This window comes from Spinacia oleracea, chromosome 5, assembly GCF_020520425.1.
Source record: "Spinacia oleracea cultivar Varoflay chromosome 5, BTI_SOV_V1, whole genome shotgun sequence".
Classification (NCBI taxonomy): Eukaryota; Viridiplantae; Streptophyta; class Magnoliopsida; order Caryophyllales; family Amaranthaceae; genus Spinacia; species Spinacia oleracea.
In genome coordinates, this window is record NC_079491.1 from 24,275,206 (window position 1) to 24,296,625 (window position 21,420).

The 21,420-nt window shown below is 32.5% G+C and overlaps 3 protein-coding genes and 1 long non-coding RNA gene across 5 annotated transcripts; 1 reads left to right on the plus strand and 3 right to left on the minus strand.

Annotated features, from left to right (window-relative positions):
• Window positions 1-5,182: 5,182 nt before the first annotated feature.
• LOC110793002 (uncharacterized) lies at window positions 5,183-6,476 on the minus strand. Its single transcript, XM_021997829.2, has 3 exons — window positions 6,012-6,476; window positions 5,792-5,932; window positions 5,183-5,693 (listed from the first exon to the last, which is right to left on the minus strand). Exons 1-3 carry the CDS (start codon window positions 6,198-6,200, stop codon window positions 5,397-5,399), a joined length of 627 nt encoding a protein of 208 aa, XP_021853521.2. The 5' UTR covers window positions 6,201-6,476; the 3' UTR covers window positions 5,183-5,396.
• On the minus strand, window positions 6,206-6,890 carry LOC130461364 (F-box/LRR-repeat protein At3g58900-like). The gene is made up of 2 exons (XM_056829443.1): window positions 6,378-6,890; window positions 6,206-6,265 (listed from the first exon to the last, which is right to left on the minus strand). Exons 1-2 carry the CDS (start codon window positions 6,888-6,890, stop codon window positions 6,206-6,208), a joined length of 573 nt encoding a protein of 190 aa, XP_056685421.1.
• Window positions 6,891-9,382: 2,492 nt separating this feature from the next.
• Window positions 9,383-10,880, plus strand: LOC130461250 (uncharacterized). Of its 2 annotated transcripts, none has more exons than XR_008921667.1 (3): window positions 9,383-10,067; window positions 10,161-10,371; window positions 10,516-10,880. It is a non-coding gene; the product is annotated as an uncharacterized lncRNA (long non-coding RNA). The 2 variants fall into 2 exon arrangements; XR_008921668.1 differs by having other exon boundaries at window positions 9,513-10,067; window positions 10,178-10,371.
• Window positions 10,881-18,589: 7,709 nt separating this feature from the next.
• LOC110793004 (NDR1/HIN1-like protein 3) lies at window positions 18,590-19,678 on the minus strand. The gene has a single exon (XM_021997831.2). It carries the CDS (start codon window positions 19,458-19,460, stop codon window positions 18,756-18,758), a length of 705 nt encoding a protein of 234 aa, XP_021853523.1. The 5' UTR covers window positions 19,461-19,678; the 3' UTR covers window positions 18,590-18,755.
• Window positions 19,679-21,420: the final 1,742 nt, after the last annotated feature.

Here is a 21,420-nt window from a genome sequence, read left to right on the forward strand (position 1 = left end):
GCAACAGAAAGGGGAGAAATAGTGGGTTTGCAGCAAGATATGTTCGTTGAATGTAAATGCTCCAATTGAACCATAAACAGTAGCACTACTTTTTGGTTTCACAGCAATAATAATAGCACTTTTAGTCATTGTCATTAATTAATTGGTATACTGCTAATCATGTACTCTATCATTGATATTGAAACTTTAGTGCATTTTTCTCCATTTTTTAGTTATAAACTTATAATTAAGTTTGTTTTGAGTTAATATTTACTTTATATTGAGTTAAGATTTACTTTGTTTTAAGTTAAGATTTAAATTGTTTTAGGTTTATCTTAACTAATTAGTCTCAGTGATTAACTAATACGAGGTAGGATTCAGTGCTTAACTATTTATTTCAGTGCTTAACTAAGTAGTTTAATTGTTTAACTAATTTAATTCTATGCTTAACTAATTTAATTTCTTAACTAATTCGTTCAATTTCTTAATTAATAAGTTCCAATGCTTAACTAATTGAATTAATTGTTTCAATTGCTTTAACTAATCCGTTCTATTGCTTTAATTAATTGGTTTCATTGTTTAACTAATTCGTTCAATTTCTTAACTAATTGGTTCCACTGCTTAACTAATTGAATTAATTGGTTCCATTGCGTTAACTAATTCGTTCTATTGCTTAATTAATTTGTTTCATTGCTTAACTAATTGAGTTTTAGGCTTGACTAATTGGTTCAGTTTCTTAACTAATTCGTTCTATTGCTTAACTAATTGAGTTTTAGGCTTAACTAATTGGTTCAGTTTCTTAACTAATTCGTTTCATTGCTTAACTAATTGGTTCAGTTTCTTAACTAATTCGTTCCATAGCTTAACTAATTGAGTTTTAGGCTTAAATAATTAGTTTCATTGCTTAACTAATTGAGTTTTAGGCTTAACTAATTGGTTCAATTTCTTAACTAATTCGTTCCAGTTTCTTAACTAATTCGTTCCATAACTTAACTAATTGGTTCGATTGCTTAACTAATTGAATTTCAGGTTTACCTAATTGGTTTCGTTGCTTAACTAAATCGTTCCGTTGTTTAACTAATTGGTTTCATTGTTTAACTAATACGTTACATTACTTGACTAATTAAATTTCATGTTTAACTAATTAGTTCCTTGCTTAACTAATTGGTTTCATTGCATAACTAATTAGTTCCATTGCATAACTAATTGGTTCAATTGTGTAACTAATTGGTTTCAATGATTAACTAATTGAATTTCAAACTTAACTAATTGGTTCAATTGCTTAACTAATTGAATTTCATGCTTAACTAATTGGTTCAATTGCTTAACTAATTGAATTTCATGCTTAACTAATTGGTTTCAATGCTTAACTAATAGGTTACATTACTTGACTAATTAAATTCTAGGTTTAACTAATTAGTTCCAGTGCTTAACTAATTAAATTTCTAACACTTTCTTTATATCTGCTTAACTAATTGGTTTAATTGCTTAACTAATTGGTTCCATTGCTTAACTAATTTGTTCTGTTGTTTTAACTAAACCGTACAATTGTTGAACTAAATGGTTTTATTGCTTAACTAATTGGTTTCATTGCTTAACTAATTGGTTTAATTTCATTGCTTAACTAATTGAATATCATAATTAACTAATTGGTTTCATTGCTTAACTAAATGGTTTTATTGCTTAACTAATTGGTTTCATTGCTTAACTAATTGAATATCAGAATTAACTAATTGGTTTCATTGCTTAACTAATTGAATATCAGAATTAACTAATTGGTTCCATTGCTTAACTAATTGGTTTCATTGCTTAACTAATTGGTTTCATTGCTTAACTAATTGAATTTCAGGCTTAACTAATTGGTTTCATTGCTTAACTAATTTGTTTCATTGTTTAACTAAATCGTTCCATTGGTTAACTAATTTGTTTCATTACTTGATTAATTGAATTTCAAATTTAACTAATTAGTTACAGTGCTTAACTAATTGGTTTCACCGCTTCACTAATTAGTTTTATTGCATAACTAATTGGTTCCGTTGCTTAACTAATTGAATTTCAAACTCAATTAATTGATTTCACTGTTTAATTAATTGATTTCATTGCTAAACTAATTGAATTTTTGGCTTAACAAATACTTTCTTTATATCTGTAAACTTATTAGTTTAATCGCTTAACTAATTGATCTCAATGCTTAAATAATTTGTTTCAATACTTGACTAATTTGTTCCATTGTTTAAATAATTGAATTTCAGATTCAATGAAATAAATTTACCGAAATCATGACAAAAACTCAGAAAATCCAGAAATTTAATACTCCGTATTAACAAAGAAGAATTTATTCTCAACTAAAACCAAATTATCTCGACTACAACTGAATTATTCTTAAGAAAATATTCTTAACTAAATATAACAAATGTGTACCTAGAATGAATTTATTCTTAACTAAAACCTATTTAATCATGACTAATATAAATGATACAAAATTGTTACAGAATTGGATATGAATTACATTTCTTTGCAATTTTGTCGCCCTGCCCTGTCTTACTCCTCTCCATGCCGCCTAGAAACACCTCAGCAAAGCACGACCAAAGCACCTCCTATGCGTGTGCTCACCACATCACCAACAGCAACACATAACCAACAGCAATTCACAATCGCGTCAACTCTAGCAGCCACCGGAATGACAACCAGCACAGCACGCCTAGTGGCGCAAGCCTAGTGTCACAAGCACACACAAACCTTGCGGGGCTTCTGTGTCGCAGCCACCAGAAAACCACCAGTCGGTCCAATTCTTCCATCAATTCAACATAACTAGATCCACCAGCAGTAGCATAGCCAGAGTTCAGAGTTCCTCTGAATTTGGCACCATAACACCTAAAAAACACCGCAATAACATGTCCAATCAATTAATCACATTAAAAAAACAAAATCAATAAAATTAAAATCAGGAGGTTCATCCGACATTGCGAAAAACACCAGAGAAATCAAAAGCAGGAGCTTCATCCAACATGACGGGACACTAGAGAAATCAAAATCAAGAGGTTCACATTGTTTCCCTAACAAAATGGACACAATGTGTAGAAGTTCAACAACATCCAAGTGAGCAATGACCTACGGATTCAAAAATCACAAACACCTGAATCGATCACAGCACCACTAATTCACACGAAATTGCATAAAAGAAATTGCATAGAAATAATAATAAAAAAAAGTCAAAAATAAAAAAACGTAAAAGAACATCATCGATTCACTAAAATTATAAAATCAACCAATTAATCAACAAATAAATTAAAAAACTGAAACTAAAACCAAAAATCATGAGATGAAGAGTTAACTGAGTACTTTGAGGCTTTTACTTCGGCGACAACTCGCCACCATCGACTACTCCACCGCTGCTCAAACGAATTGGCGACGCCGATATCCTTGGTTCGAACCACCGACCGAACACTGATGACGACAACGTCGGCGACGACCGGTGTTCCTTGTTCTTCTTGTGGAGAGGTGAGGAGTTGATGGCGGCGGCAATTTGAAAAAGCTAGGAGGCTGTGGCCGGTGTTAGGTTTTGGCAAAGAGGCGGACGGAGGATAGAGAACAGCTCCGGTTAGGAGGAGAGAGAAAGGGGGAAGGAGAGAATTCAGGAGAGATACGAATTAGGTTTTGAAATGGATGAAATTTAGGTTTTTATGCGACCCGAAATTAAACTAGACCCGTATCCGTATGTATTGACCCGCGAAAATACCCAAGTATGAGGTGGTCTTTCCTGTAAGACCGCCTTATACAAAAGTTTGTAAACCTTATTTTATCTTTCCTTTCTTTTCTTTTCCTTTCAATACCTCCCAACCAAATAAAGCCTTAGTCCGCGTTACTATGCAGGAAGAAGCGAGGTTCGACAAAAACTGATTTATTTTTCTTTGTTTGATTTGTTAAGAGGTCAAAATTATTATCTCTTTTAATTATAGTTTCTTAAAGTGGAAAATATTTTTCGATCTTTTTTGGTAAATTTGTCAAAAATGATCTTTTATAACCCAAATTTTACGAAAAATAACCTTATATATATAATTTTTTTTTTTTGAAATCACACCTTAACATAAATCTTTTTGCGAAAGACAACCTAAGGAAAGTTTCCGGCATTAATTGAGTTTTCCGGCCATTGACTTGCACGTGAGCAACATGTGTGGGTTCATTTTGCCACATTTTCAACATTGTTAAAGTGATATTTATTGTGGCAGTGCTCGATTTTGGTATATTGTGTCGTGTTTAAGGGAAGTTGTTTCGTTTCCACTAAACATGCACGTTTTTACAAGTTAACATGTAAAATGAATCCACACGTGCTGCTCACGTGCAAGTCATTGCCTGGAAAAGCTCATTCTATGCCGAAAACTTTTCTTTGGTTGTCTTTCGCAAAAAAAATTACAGTAATGTGTGGTTTTACAACAAAAAAAAAAAAAAAAAAAAAAAAAAAAAAAAAAAAAAACTCAAACCAAACTGGTTCACTATTAAAAAACCCAAACCGGTTCACAATTAAAAAAAACCCAAACCGGTTCACTATTAAAAAAATAACCAAACCGGTTCATAATTAAAAAAAATCAAACCAATTCATTTATTTTTACTTCAAAGTCAAAATAGTAGCTAGTTCCCTCAAAAAAAAAAAATAGTAGCTTGTTTGGAAAATAGAATTTAAAAGTAGCTATTTTGATAAATAAATTTGTAAAAATAGCCATATTGATAAAAGGCCCATAAAATCAGTTGTTTTACACAGGAGCACTAACTTGTAAATCAGTTATTTTAATAAATTCAACTCAATCTTCTAAAATTACGTGTCGGTCAAAGTGCATCTCAATAATATAGTACGTTGGAGTTTAGAACAGTGAAGTTTACGACAAGGTTGCAGCCGGCTAAGCTGAAGATGGTGAGAGATGAATTGGTTGCGTAGAATTCAACCACCTAAGGTAGCCAGCCTGAAGAGTAGCATGAGTATGCCAATTGCGCCACTGGAGAGGGAAGTAAGAGGCGACCTTACAAACGCACACGGCTCGGTAGTCGGTAGTGAGTAGTGACAGATATTTGTACATGTATAAAATAGTGGGTTTCTGGTGAACCTTGAGGCTATAGACTATAATTGATGGCACGATTTGTCAGGAATTACATTTCATTTGTTTTATAAATGAGCTATTAGTCTAGTGGTTAAAACTTATGGCTAATTTGTAATGCTGGCTAATTGGCGCCAGGAAAGACAATGCATTTCAGTTGTTTTTACATAGAAGCACCAAGTTGTAAGACAACTATTTTGTGATGTAGCATTGAGTTTGATTTCCCTATGTTTGCTTGCCAATTTAGAGCACTCAAAGTTAAAGCATATAATTCATCATTGTTACCAGGTATTCTTAATGCAAGCAACAAAATATGCAACTTCAGACCTACAGCAGCTCTACACGACAGTGATCCGAGGTCCCTGATATTCTCAACAATTCCTCAGCCATCCGTAGTTCTTGCTCCATCTTCATATTGCAATCTTTGTACAATACCAACCACTTCAATTCTACGGCATTGTAAAGCAGATACTCCAGCAAAATGAGCTCCCCTTTGTTTCCAGAAAAGTTGTGAACTTGAATAACCTCCACATACAACGAAAATAGCGTAGCCACTCCTAAATACTTTAGAGGCCATTGTTCCAACTCTTGGCAGTCAAATTGATCACTGTGCTTGATTAAGCCCTGCAGAAAAATGATATACTTGGTATGTACTAATAACTAATAAGGGTTGGTTAATAAGTGGTCCTATAATACGGAATGGAGGGAGTATTTATGCATACCTGCCGGAATATGACAGTGTGAAGTCTAGGCGTGTTATCAAAGAAGCCAATCATCTCTTTATATGGTAAAACAGGACACCAATCAAGCTCCAATAATTCCAAATCAGGATATGCTGCTGGCATTCTATTCGCCGCAACAAGCTTCGTCAAAGTAACACTTTTTATCATTTCATGAGCGTTATGAAGAAAATTCAACCACAAAAAAATAAGGGAAATATACCTCTAAAGAGTATCCTTGCAGAGATAAATATGTAACGGAATTACTTTTCAAAAAATCGAAAGCAAGAGGTGGTTGATGGACGACATGGCTGTCGTGGTACCAATATTGTGTACCGTCTAGGTAAATGAATGATACTTTGGCCAAACAAGGGGCATCAATTAGAATCCATTCACCAGAATAGATATCCATAATGGTTAAATCCTCAAGTGTATCAGAATAAATGCAAGCATTGCCTCCTTGAAAAACACAGCCGTCTAGTGTCAGTACCTCAAGCCATAAACAACCAGAAAAAAACCTTTCAACTGATTCTCCGTCAAGAAATGTGATTAATTTCAGACCAAGAACCTTGAGTCTGGGAAAGCATACCAAGTTTGGTACTTGTAGTTCGAAACAACCACTAATTTCTAATACCACCAATGTTTTAGAATTGAAAAAGATAATTGGCAAACTTGGTCGTTCTTTGACAGTTCCAAGCAGGTCAAGATAGAGCTGTTGAACTTTCTTCAGTATTGCAGCACTTACCCATATGTCAATATGTGAATTCTCATAGGTGTTTTGACACTTTAGACTGAATTCCGTAATGGAAGATTTTTGGTGCAATGCCAAGACAAGATACACAAACTTCTTAAAGCTTTCTTTTCGACCTTCTTTTTCCTCTTCGCTTGCATCATTACCAGCAGATGATGCATACGAGTCTTCAAAATAAAGATTGGTGGTTAGCCGGAAAAGATACTTCCATCTGGTTGATAATATGCTCGTACCCACTGCACATTTTGTAGGAAGAAATGAAAGGATGTGACCAAGTACTTCATCAGGTAAACCACTAATCCTATCTAATTTAGTCGCAAGCTTGCAACATTCTCTGTGTCGATAACTCATCAGTGCGCAACACTTATCCTGAAATTACCCGAATAAGAAAGAAAAATACAGCATAATGTAGGAAGAACAGAGCAAAAACACAGCATAATGTAGGAAGCTAAAAGTCTAAAACTTAATTAAAATTTAAAAGTCACCCTTATGAACCTGTGATTACAAAAGTTACTTTTCGCAAAATTGCTAATGTCCTGCTACAAAATTATGCTAGTAGTCATTCTCATACTCACCCGATTTTCATCATCTACGGAGTATAACTCTATAAGACGTACTACTCTATAACAAATATGTTTCAATTCCATACTCGGAAGATTTAACATGTAAATCAATAATCTATTGCAACCAAACATTCACCAGAGTAGAAAGTAGAAAGTAGAAAGTTAGACCTATTAATAGACCGTACATATTCTATAGGTACCCGAATTGGCGAATTTCATCATCTATAACAGATATGTCTAGCTATTATACGAAGTATTTCAGTACTTAAAAGCTACTGCGTACAATTGAAGAACAAACGCAAACAACTTAAAATGAGGGACAACGGAGAGTGTACCTTCTAATAGATCATGAGATTTTAAAACAATATAAGGGGGCGTTTGGTTGGGGGTTTTCAGGAAAGGGAAAGGGAATGATGGGATTTCATTCCATTTGTTGTTGTTAGTTTGGTGGTTTTTGTCATTCCCTTTACCCTATTTTCTTTTTCACTTACCCCAAATCCCTCTACATTGATACCCTACCACCCCCAAGGTTTGCCATTCCCTTTCCCTTGACCACTCTTTATAAATAATAATTAATTATTAATTATTAATTATTAATTATTACTCCCTCCATTCCCTTTTGTTCTTCCCCTAAAGAATGTTGGGTGTGGTTTAAGAAAACTGAATCTTGGTTTGTATTGGGATATGAGTAATGATTGGGTGTAAGAATAATGATTGGGCGTAAGAGATTATATATTTAAAATTAAGTGGAGAGAGAAAAAATATTTTAAAAAATAAGATAAATGGGAGATATTTTATTCTTAATACAAAAAACATCAGATTAACCCGAAAATCAACAAAAGTTCAAACCAGAAAAATCAACAAAAAAAAATCATCAAAAATTCGAACAAAAAGAATCAAGAAAAATCCAGAAAATTAACCAAAAAAACCCCAGAAAATCGACAAATCAACCAAAAAAACCCAGTAAATCGTCAAACCCAGAAAACAAAAAAACCCCAGAAAATCGACATACCCAGAAAATTCAAACCAAAAAATTGACAAAAAAATAGACCAAAAAAATCAGAAAAAAATCAACCAGAAAATCAACCAAGATAGAGGCAAAAATTCGACCAAATCAACCCAAAAATTCGACAAGAAATTCGACCAAAATCAACCCAAAGATTCACCAATAAATCAACCCAGAAAATCGACAAAAATCATCCCAAAAATTCGACCAAAAAAATCAGAAAAATTCAACCAAAAATCGACCAAGATCAAGGCAAAAATTCGACCAAATCAACCCAAAAATTCGACCAAAATCAACCCAAAAAATCAACCAAAATTCAACCCAAAATTCCACCAAAATCAAATTAAAAAAATCGAAAAAATCGACCAAAAATCCCGACCAAAAACAATCCAAAAATTCAACAAAAAATAACCCAGAAAATCGTGAAAAATTAATCCAAAAAATTCGAAATAAGAACACAAAAATAAATTCATACCAACATGATCTCAATATAACGATTTTGAAGATTTAGAGGTCAAATTCGACCATGTAAACTCTAGATCTAGGGTTTTCATGGTCGAATTTCACCATCTAAACCCATAATACGTAGTGGTGGGGGCGGTGGCGGAGTTGTGGTGGTGGTGGCGGCGATATTGAACGAGGAGAGAGAAAAGTGAGAGAGGAAGGAGGAGAGAGAGAGAGAGAAAAGTGAGAGGAGGAAGGAGGAAATGAAGAACATCTTTGATGTTCTTGAGAGTATCAGAAAGAGAAACAGAGAAAGGAAGGAGGAGAGAGAGAAAAGTGAAAGGAGGTTGAAAAAGAAGAGAGAGATATAAGATAGTGACCGGTTGTATTGTAAATATTGGGTGAATAAAATAATGAAAGTGGTGAAATTTAGGTTGGAAAAAGGATAGAATCTTGGGGTTTTTTTTGGTAAATAGTGGGGAATCTTAGGGTAAATTGGTAAAAAAACTATGGCCAAAAATAGTTAATAGTTAATAGTTAATAGTTAGTAATTAGTAATTAGTAATTAGTAATTATTAATTATTAATTACTAATTATAAATTAATAATAAATATAAACAATGAATAACAAAAAATTAGTAATCAATAATAAATAATTAATAATAAATAATGAATATTAAATAATAAATAAATAATTAATAATAATTAATAATCAATAATGAAGAATAAATAATTAGTAATAAATAATAAAAAATAAATAAAAAATTAAAAATATTTATTATTTATTATTTATTATTTATTATCTTACTTAGGAGAGAGAGAGAGGGGAGAAGAATGAACAAACCAAACAACATTCTTAAACAAAGGGTTTTCATTCCATTCTCCTTGATTCCCATTCTCATTCTCATTCCCTTTCCCCTTCTCCAACCAAACGGCCCCTAAATCCTTTCCCAATTTTGTAATACAACTACTCCATATCAATTAGAATGATTATAAATAAACTCTAGCTGAATTTAAAGTTTATCCAGTATCTCAAAAGCCAGCATTTAAAGTACTTCTTAATTTAATTCGTGACAGTTTCCGATGTGCGTTCATGAGTATTGCAAAAAATTGTGAAACTCCCAAAACTCTTTGAAAATTTCTGGAGTAACATTTACTCCCTCGATCTATTTATAGATGTAGATGAATAAGTGTCTTTTGGCTTTACGTTTACTGAATTACAAACTTTTATATAAGGCGGTCTTTCCTGTAAGACCGCCTTGTTGTCACCAAGCTGCCACGTATGAGCTGAGTCAGCGTTTTATCTCCCAAAAAATATATATACATATTTTGCATTTCTTTTTCATTTTTATTTTCATAACCCTAATTCTCTCTCCTCCAAATTTCTCTGACCCCCTCTCTCTCCTCCAAACCTCTCTGATCCTCTCTCTCCTCCAAACCTCTCGGCCAACGCCGGTGATAACCTGGAGAATCGAGGTCGACGGCGGAGGATACCGGCGACGCGGTTAGGGCGGAGGTGAGAATTGTTCACTCGGCCTCCATCTGTCTCCTTCATTTCTCCTTCATTCTTGATTTAGTTAGGGTTTTGATTTTCCTTTTTATTGTTTAGTTTTGTTGATTTTGCAGATTAATTTACCGGAAAGATGAGAATGTGGTGGCCGACGAGCAGCGGCGAAGGGAGGAAGGAGATCGTGCGATGTTCAGGAAGAGGAGAGGAGAGACCGAGGAGGTTGCGCGATGAGTCGTCGTGGCTGCTGCTGCTCCTCGTCGGACAACCTAGTTAGGAAATTGCATGAGGAAGATGAGGTGTTCCTTATGAGGTGATTCTTTATCTTTCACATGTTGATTTGTTGATTTAGATTTGATGATTTAGATTTGATTTTGTTTTGTTTCGATTGAATTGATTAGGTTTTTCCAATCACCTCTTTTGATTTAGGTTTTTTTGATTTTTGAATTACCGGCAGGAGGAGGCGGATTTGCCGCTGGTTGTTGGTGGTGGTGGTTGCCGCTGCCGCAATTAGAGGAAGGAGACGTATCGCCTGATACTGAAGTTGCTCAGTCATGCGGTGGCTGCGAGGCGAACGAAGCGAAGCTGCTAACCTCGCTAGGGTTTCGTAGCTGGAAGGAAGCGTTACTTGTTGGTCGATTATGCTGTTGTTGGTGTTTTAATTTCGTTTTAGTTAAGAATTGTAATGTTTTAGTTATGGTTTTTCTGTATTTAGTTAAGAAATAAATGGTTTAGTTGATTTTCTTAAGTGAATAATTGTTTAGTTAAAATTCATATGAGTTTAGTCAACATTTTCGGAGGTTTAGTTAATATATTTTGTGTTCCATTTGTCTGAGTTTTAGTCGTGGTTTAAGAAGTTTTAGTTAAGAATTATTTTGTTTTAGTTATGAATATTGTCGTTTTAGTTAAGGTTAAATTTATTTTAGTTGAGAATATAATTTTGTTTTAACTAATAATCACTTTTTAGGTTTTTTGAGTTTTAGTTAAGATTCCTTTAGTGTTAGTTACGATTTTCTAGGAATTGGTTAAGATTTTTTGAGTTTTATTTACCTCTTTTGAGTTTTAGACAACGAAGTTCATGATTTTAGTTAAGATGCACACTTTTAAACATGCAATGAAACTAATTAGTTAAGTAATGGAATCAATTAGTTAAACATTGAAATCAAGTAGTTAAGCAATATAACCAATTAGTTAAGCTATGAAAACACTAAGTTTACAGATATAAAGAAAGTATTGTTAAGCCTGAAATTCAATTAGTTAAGCAATGAAACCAATTAGTTAAGCATTGCAATCAATTAGTTAAACAATGAAATCAATTAGTTAAGCAATGAAACCAATGAGTTAAGCATTGCAACCAATTAGTTAAGCAATGAAAACCAATTAGTTAAGCATTGAAACCAATTAGTTAAGCAATGAAACCAATTAGTTAAGCATTGCAACCAATTAGTTAAGCAATGAAACCAATTAGTTAAGCATTGAAACCAATTAGTTAAGGTTTGTCGAACTTTATCTCTCTCCTTCATTCACTTTGGTTTAAGATTTTCAGCTTTTCAAAGACGTGTTCATCTAATGCTCTTTTCCAGTAATTCACCGAATCCATTTGTTTTCGGATTTGATTTTGGTTTCGGATTTGTTTTCTGATTTGATTTTAGTTTGTGGCGTCGAATGCGGCGATTTTGGTTTGTGGCGTCGAATGCGGCGTTTTGTCGATAATTTGGACGATCTTAGTTTTTTTGTAGATCGAACCGAGTTTGTGCTTTGGATGCGATGTTAGAGGATGTTGAGCGGTCGATGGTGGAGATGGTAGTAGGCAGTAGATGTTTGAGGAGAGAGATCTGGAGGAGCTGTTGCAATTGCCAGTGACTGCAATCGCGAAGTAACATGCTTTGGTGGCTGCGATGTTTCTTCAGTGTGGCCTGGTGGTCTTGCAGTGGCTTCGCTATCCCTGCTGGTGGCTGCGACTCGAAGGAACATCAGCTGGTGCAAGGGTTGCCTGAGCTTGTGGTTTGATTGATGATGTTGGTGTTATGTTTTGTTGTTGGATTGAGATTGCTATTCAACAAAAAACAAGAGTTCAAGAATAATTTGTATTTTTTTAAAAGTGTAATTATTAATGGATTTGATGTATTTAGTAATGATTAAATTGCTTATAGTTAATAATATTTTCGTTCTAGTTATATTTCTAATGTATATAGTAATTATTAAATTGCTAATAGTTAATACTTGTAATGTTTTTGTTTTAGTTATATTTCTGATATATATTTAGTTATGAAATTTTAGTTTAAGTAACATTTTTTTTGCATTGAAGTCATTTTTTGTTTTAGTTTTTCTTATGTTATATTTAGTTAAAAATAACTTTGATTTAGTTAAGATTACAATTGTTTTAGTTAACATTACAATTATTTTTGTTAAGAATAATTTTTAGTTCAAACTTAATTGTTTTAGCTAAGAATACATTTTGATGTTTAGTTAAAAAAAATTGAGTTTTAGTTAAGGTTTTTAGAATTTTAGTTATGATTTTTTAAGTTTTAGTTGTGATTCATTTATGACGTTTGGTTATAATTTATTGAGTTTTAGTTAAGGTTTTTTGAATTTTAGTTATGGTATTTTGAGTTTAAGTTACGTATTTCCGAGTTTCAAACAACAAATTTCAGAGCTTTAATTAAGATTCAGAAATGGAACCAATTAATTAAGATATGGAACCAATTAGTTAATAAATGGAACCAATTAGTTAAGCAATAAAACTAATTAGTTAAACACTGAAACTAATAAGTTTACAAGTATAAAGAAAATATTTGTTGAGCGTGGAATTCAATTAGTTATGCATTCGAACTAATTAGTTAAATAATGAAAGCAATTAGTTAAACATTGGGACCAGTTACTTATGCAATAAAACTAATAAGTTTACAGATATAAAGAAATTTTTGTTAAGCCTGAAATTTAATTAGTTAAGTAATTGAACCAATTAGTTAAGCAATGAAACCAATTAGTTAAGCACTGAAACCAAGTAGTTAATCAATATAACCAATTAGTTAAGCAGTAAAACCATTTAGTTAACCACTGGAACCAATTAGTTAAACATTAAAACCAACTAGTTAAGCATTGAAACCAATAAGTTTACAGATATAAAGTATTTGTTAAGCCTGACGTTCAATTAGTTAAGCAATGGAACAAATTAGTTAAACAATGGAACGATTTAGTTAAAGCAATGGAACCAATTAGTTAAGCAATTAAACCAGTTAGTTAAGTCTGAAATTCAATTAGTTAAGCAATGAAACCAATTAGTCAAACAATAGAACCAGTTAGTTAAGCAACGAAACGACTTAGTTAAAGAAATGGAATCAATTAGTTAAGCCTGAAATTCATTTAGTTAAGCAATAAAACCAATTAGTTAAGCCTGCAATTCAATTAGTTAAACATAAAATTCAATTAGTTGAACAATGAAAACAATTAGTTAAGACTGAAATCCAATTAGTTAAGAATGAAATTTCATTAGTTAAGCCTGAAATTCAATTAGTTAAGCTATGAAACCAATTAGTTAAACAATGGAACGAATTAGTTAAAGCAATAAAACCAATTAGTTAAGTAATGAAATCAATTTATTAAGCATGAAATTCAATTAGTTAAGCATTGAAACTAATTAGTTAAGCACGTGAACTAATTAGTTAAGCAATACATAATTCTAGAGATTTTTGTATAAATTAATTACGATAAAATATTTATGCTTCTAAAAACCATTTCAAAACTAAAAAATTACTTAAATGCAAAAAATGTAACTAAAAATCATTTCATAACTAAATATAAGAAAATTATAACTAATTCCATACAATCTTTTACTAAAACCATGAATAACTCAATAGAATTAAAACACCAACAAGTAGTCAATTCCTCCTTCTAAAACCAACCAAGATTAAAAAAAAAAAAATCTGGAACATGATGTTCCCGTCGGTGAGATGGTGTTGATCCGAAAAGCTCCGCTTCTCCTTCCTTTCTCGCTGTTTCCCGGCGGATTGTTCCTTGAGGCAAGCTTCCACCACAACGGTCATTTCACTGAAACCGCGCACCTCCAACAACTCCCTATCATTTCACGAAACCCAACGTCTTCCTAGCAGCACCAGCCACATCCCCACCACCGTCACCGCCCCCTCTTCAATTCTCATGAAATCAAACATCTAAAATATCAACCAAATTAATCAAAAACCTAAATTGCAAATTCAACAAAATCAAAGGAAAAAAACCGAAAACCTAAAACCTCAAACGAAATCCATGGTCGGCGGAGAACAGAGGCTGGGACAGTCGGAATCCATGGTGGTGCATCTTGCAACGGCGGCGAGAGGACAGATCGGAGAAGGAGAAGGCCGGAGAAGAGAGAATGAAGGTGGCTATGGTTTTGGAGGGGACGGCGAGAGTGTTGGAGGAGAGAGAGAGCGGGGCTGAGGGGTTAGGTTTGGTGTTGCAGAAGGTTAGGATTTTGTGTGGTAGAGAGAAGGATGAGAGGAGAGCGTTTGCAGAAAATGAGAGGAGAGAGAAAAATTTTCAACTTATATCGCGCGTGAGGCCACGCGCGCGTGGTTTCACACCCGGTCTTTCCTACACGCGCCTGTAAGGCGGTCCTACCGAAAAGTTGCTGTTACTGAATTATTCATGTCTTCATTCACTACGAAGGGTGATGATAAAGGTCGCAAGTTGTGACAACATTTAGTTGTCGCAATCTTACGTGTCTGAATTTAATTGGTACACATAGGCGCCACGTAGGCTATGCATCATCATATTATTTTTACTATCAATACAATATTTTTACTATGAAAATATGTAACTAAGGTATTCAAGATAAAGAAAGAAACAAATTAGAATATTATGATTTTCCTACTATTTTTTGGAACATGTCTAATAGGTTATATAAAGTAAATATTTTAGTTTCCAATTTAAATCATGACTCATAAGCATGTCATGTCATCATTGTGACACGGCTTAAATGTCGCATGTTGCAACCTTTATCATTTTCGTACTATGAAAAATACAGAGTACATTGAAACAAGTTTAAAAATACGGTCAAAGTTATCTTTGATTTCGTAAAATCAAAAATGTTGCACCTAAAGTTGGTATTTCCTCCTTTTCTTTTTTGTTCTTTAGTTTTTTTGTTTGTGTCTCAAAATGTTTTTTACATTTTTTTTTAAATTATCACATAAATAGTTTAATATTCTATCAAAATTTGTGTCAAATGATTATCTTAACCAATTAAATTGATTGGGTCATTTAATATCTCACACTTTTCTATTGAGACATTAAATTTTTGTCATTTTCCCAATTTCAAAATTTTGATAAGAGTGAATATATTATAAATAAACGTAATTTTTTCTTGTTAAAAAAAAAAAAGAGGAATCTAAATGCACATTAAGTAATCGTTAATAAATATGTAAAAGGTCAAACGTAAAGAACAAAAAGAAACGGATTGAGTACTTTAGGATGAATGGAGTAATATGCCTTTTCAATTGACAAGTTAGGTGTTGTTTGGTTACAAACAACTAAAAGAGTAAGTGTACTTCCTACGAGTTGGACATTTGCCATGTTATTTGATTGACATAAAATAGATAGGAAGTGGCTTATCCACTCTTCCCTTGGTAAGTCACGGTTTTCATGTCATTTCCTAGAAAGTGAAAATTTCTTAGTGCAAAGAGCTTTAGCGAGTTAACTACCGAAAGCTCCGCTTAAGCTCAAAAGCTCGAAGAGCTTTACCGGGTCCACTACTAAAATCTTCGCTTAAGCAACTTTGTTCCAAAAGCTTGGCTTAAATGACTTCTTACCTAATTAGCCCTGGCTTGTTTTATAGTTTAAGGCTGTGGAGTTTTTGGATAGGGACTCAGTCTTGTCATCTGGACCACGAACTTCTATTTATTTTTAGACCATGCGAAGGGGGCCAGTCCAAGATCACACTCTTCCTCTACAAAGTGAACATACGCTCTAACGACTAGGCGTCACTCTCTTTCTGAATCATTATAGCTTAATCATTATTTCGTGCCAGAAGTTCACAAAGAAAGTAACTTCGTATGAAACTAAACTTCCGGCGGGGTATTTAATTTCCATGTCAACCAAACAAGCAAAGGCGGTAGGCCGGTCCTCTTTACGAGCTGAAAATTTAAACTCAATCTCGCTAAATTCAAGCCAGGTTTTGGCCACAAAAATACATTTTTAATTTTGTTTTTCCAAAAACTGAGCTCTACATCACTCCAATTGTTCGATTAAGAGCTCGATCTGTGGGTGCGTTCTATTCAACTTATTTGCCCTGAACTTATCGGATCTAAACTTATTTGATCTTATCTGAACTTATTGGAACTAATTGAAACTTATTATGAATAATAATAATAGAATAACAATAATAATAATAATAATAATAATAATAATAATAATAATCAAAATAGTAACAATGAATAATAAAATAATAAAATAATAAAATAATAAATAATAAATAATAAATAATAATAATAAATAATAAATAATAAATAATAAATAATAAATAATAAATAATAAATAATAAATAATAAATAATAAATAATAAATAATAAATAATAAATAATAAATAATAAATAATAAATAATAAATAATAAATAATAAATAATAAATAATAAATAATAAATAATAAATAATAAATAATAAATAATAATAATAAATAATAAATAATAAATAATAAATAATAAATAATAAATAATAAATAATAAATAATAAATAATAAATAATAAATAATAAATAATAATAAATAATAAATAATAAATAATAAATAATAAATAATAAATAATAAATAATAAATAATAAATAATAAATAATAAATAATAAATAATAAATAATAAATAATAAATAATAAATAATAAATAATAAATAATAAATAATAAATAATAAATAATAAATAATAAATAATAAATAATAAACAATAAATAATAAATAATAAATAATAAATAATAATAAATAATAAATAATAAATAATAAATAATAATTTATATATTAAAAATAATTAATAATTAATAATAATTAATAATAAATAATAAATTAACAATAATAAATTAATAATAATTTAAAATAAATAATAATAATAATAATAATAATAAATTAATACAAATAATAATTATAATAATAATAATAAATATAAATTAATACAAATAATAATGATAAATAATATTAATAATAATCATAATATTATTGTTATTGAAACTTATTGAAACTTATCTGAACTTATTAAAATTTATTAAACTTATCTACACTTATTTGAATTTATTGGACCTGAAACTTATGTTTTTTAAGGTGAACATAACCAATGAGCTTATGAATCAACCAAATTTGTTCCTTTAAACCTAAAAATACCCTTTTTTAGGCAGACATTAGAGCTCAGTGACTCAATACAATTGTGGGCATGACTACTCATGAATCATGATGCATGAGAAATTGTCTTGTTGTTGCCGTGACAAAACAAGTTTACACCAAATTGTAATTATATAAATAAAAAGATCGATATTAGTCAGACAATCTATAAACGTACATAAATTAAGCTAAATAACAACTTAAGATATGTTGAAAATTCTGCAATCTCGCAAAACAAATAAGCTTCCTAGTCCCTTTCAAGGTTCAAGTCGTCGTTTTGATTAGGTCAACTATGATCAATTTAGCACATTTCTTCTTCTTGATTAAGTCATCCATTAAACTACCAATTGTTCCTTCAGAAATCTTTGTTTCTAAGTAATCACTTTGACAAAACTACTCCATTTTTTTTTTATTCTCATTAAAATAAATGAAAATGGAGAGGTGTTTGATTCACCATAAGGTACGGAGTATGTGTTTGGAATTGCCAAACCCATACGGGCCTATACGGCATACCACAAGTTTCATGTTTGGTTCATACGATCATACTTGCATTTATTTTCCAGGCGAAATACCAAGTTTGACTTTCTCCCATACTTTTGTATGTTCTCGACTTTCAAAGTACTCTATTCGTCTCGAAATAATCGCATCGATTTAATTAGATGGTTTTGAGTATTTTTTAAATATAGTTAGTGGAAAATATATCAATTTTTTGAGGGTAGTGGACTAGTGGGGGATGGAGTGATTTTTTGTAAAATATTTTTTAGATGTTAGGAATACACGTGGGACCTTAAGGAAGTAAGGAAATCAATATGAAAAAATATGTCATTTATAAAAACGGTGCAAGTATTTTAAGACGGCTTTATAAGGAAAGCGATGAGAGTATTTCGGGACAGGCAGAGTAGCTTCATAGCTTATGGGCATTGGGCAATGTGTTTGGAATTGCCCAAACTCATCTGGCCACACCGGTTCATTCATTTTTTAAGTCAAATAAGTAAATAACGAACATGAAATATTACAATTTTCAAACCCATTGAGTTGAACCTACGAAAATAATAATGCTGACAAATTAGCCCCACAGAAAAGCAGATTTCCATGAAATTGATGAGCAAGAAATCCTACCGTTATAGACACAATAAACAATGATAAATTAAAATTAAAGCAAACAAATCAACACCAAAATATTAATCAAACCATTAATATTTTTATTAAATTTACATGAATATTAAGTGTGTAACATTTTATTCATATGAAAACCATAAATTCTACTATGTAACCCTCTAAAACAAATCAAATAATCCCCAAATCATCAAAATCAAAATCCAAGAACACGAAATTAACAAAATAGAATCAAAGATCATAGCTGCACTTTGTCCTCTCAAATTGCCCAGAATGTCCTTCAATTGGAACCTTCAAATCACACTTAATCTTAGGCTTCCATGTTCCAGTCTTGAATAATCCAAGCCTAAATCTGACCCTCAAATGCATCTTCAATTGAATTTCATAAAGCCCATCAGTAGTCTGTTTCTCATAATCAGATTTATCACCACTTCCAAGAATAACAATATGTTGTCCCCTGAAATTCACAGGTCCAAAATCTGTTGTATTTTTGTGTCCCTGGTAGAATACAGGCCCTTGTACAGTGCTGAATCTTTGGCCGGCGTAAATCGCATTCGCTTCGATTGAATCATAATAGACTCCGAGGCGTCGGTTCGGGTTTCGGATGCTGAAGTTGACGGCGAGATTGTAGTTGAGATTGTCGTTCTGGGTGAAGTTGAAGGTAGTAAGAGAAGCATCGGAAGCGTGGACTTTGATTTCTTGAGGGCGGACGATGAGCCAGAAGATTAGGATGAGTACTCCGACTATAACTAGGATTGTGCAGAGAATAGTCCAGATGCAACTCATGATGCAGCCGCAAAGGCAGTCAAAGAGGCAGCAGCAGCCGCCGGAGGAGCCTCGCTTCCCTGGCCTGTGGTAAGATCGAGGTTGTTGTGGTGGTGGGATCGAGGGGCCATAGTATGCCCCGTTCAACTCGGGTTGTTTCTGGTAGCCCATTAGCACAAAGTACAGACTGGTATTATCAAATTGGATTGTTTTTGTTATGGAATTAAGGATAAAATGTTGAAAAGATGATGAGATTGGATGGTATGGTGTTATGAGAGGGTGTATTTATAGGGAATTTGAATGGGTGGGCGTTGAGCCGTCAAAGGAATGTTTTGGATTTGAATGGGAAAGCCGGAAAGTGAAAAGAAACTACTGTAGAAATTTTGGGGGTGTTTAGGTTACATTACACGGCAAACAATAACGGAGGCTTGGTTTTAATGGTCGTACGCGTTGATGTCTTTTTACAATTGTAAGACCGTTATGGTTCGGCCCACCAACCTCATGAAAACTCGAAAGCGACGACTTTAACAGTTTAAAGATTAAGGATTAAGGATTTAAGGGGAACAATATTATGCTTTCAATCCTATTTTGATATATTTTTAGCTTGTACGATATACAAATTTTCTTTTAATTAAAAAATACATTGTCAAATTTCTTTGTGCGAGAGAGGAGAGTAGGAATGAAAATAAAAATACTGAAATAACGGTAAAATGATGAGTCTGGGAGTTTGATACAAATTATTCAATTGAAATTGAAATGTGAAACAATTAAAAATAAGAATAAAAAGACATGGTGGTTTAATAAAAATAAATATCAAGGGGAAGATGAAAGATTTGAAATTTTTAAAAAAAAATGCAAATGAGGAGGAGGGAGACACGTGGCATAATGGTAGCAATTTTTTATAAAACTAGTTCTTGGGCCCGTTCGTACTTGTTATACGTTAGTTCTCCTAAATATGGAATACTAAAGAAGTCAAGATACATCCTGGTAGAAAATGTAACCCTATATAGAAGATTTATTGTCCTAAGGATGGTTTTTTCTTTTAGTTTTAGCCTTTTAGGTATACTTCTACTTAAACTTCAAAGTAATCAAATTACTGTCATGAGCATACAAAAGGAAGATATGACAAAGAGGGTTGTCCTCCTATAAATCGGGATGAGAGGCTTAAAAAGTTAAAAGTTGTACAAGGCCACTGTAAAATGCATGGCCGTGCTCGGATGAATCACAGGCTATGATTATCTGTTTATTTGATCAGTTGAACTCTGAAACCGAGGAACACATCTGGACATAATAAGGATGACAACTCTTACCTTATGTTCAAGAACAAGCATCGAGCGACAAAGGAATTAGGTAATGCACACTTGTCCATAAGGACAAGTGGGAGACTGAAGGAAATAGTGCCCTTGGTCCAAGTATGCATATAATATTAAGTCTAATAAATGCGGTTCAGTATTAATTAACAAGTTAATAATTCAGTAAGATCAAGTGAGTTGAATGCCTAGCTAGAGGCCGCTTCAGTTCAAGTGGAATTAATTATATTAATCCACAGCTTACTCTTGACTGAACCCGTAGGGTCACACAAATAGTACGTAAACGGATCAAGTATTTAATGGCATTAAATATTCCATATATGGATATTCGGAATCGACGGATCTTGGTTTCAGTGGGAGCTAAGATCGTCACAAGCAAGAAATGAATACTCCGCAAACGATGATATTGCCGGAAACGGAAATATGGATCGTATCGGAAATATAAATATTATCCAAGTCGTAGATGTTGCCGAAAACGGAAACATGGTACGTGTCGGAAAATATTATCGGAAATGGAAATATTACCGGAATCGGAAATATTGCCGGAAACAGAAATATTGTCAGAATCGGAAATGTTATCGGAATCGGAAAATAATTCCGTAAAATGAAATATTAAATATTTGTTCGAAACGGAAATTAATTCCGGAATCGGAAATATTAAATATCGTTCGTATCGGAAATAATTTCCGGAATCGGAAATTTAATCGGAAGCGTATCGTACGAATTAGCATCGGACGAGGCTCGCTAGACGAAGGCCCAGCACGAAGCCAGGCCATCGCCTAGCAAGCCACACGCATCACCAACACACGCCAAGCCTCGAC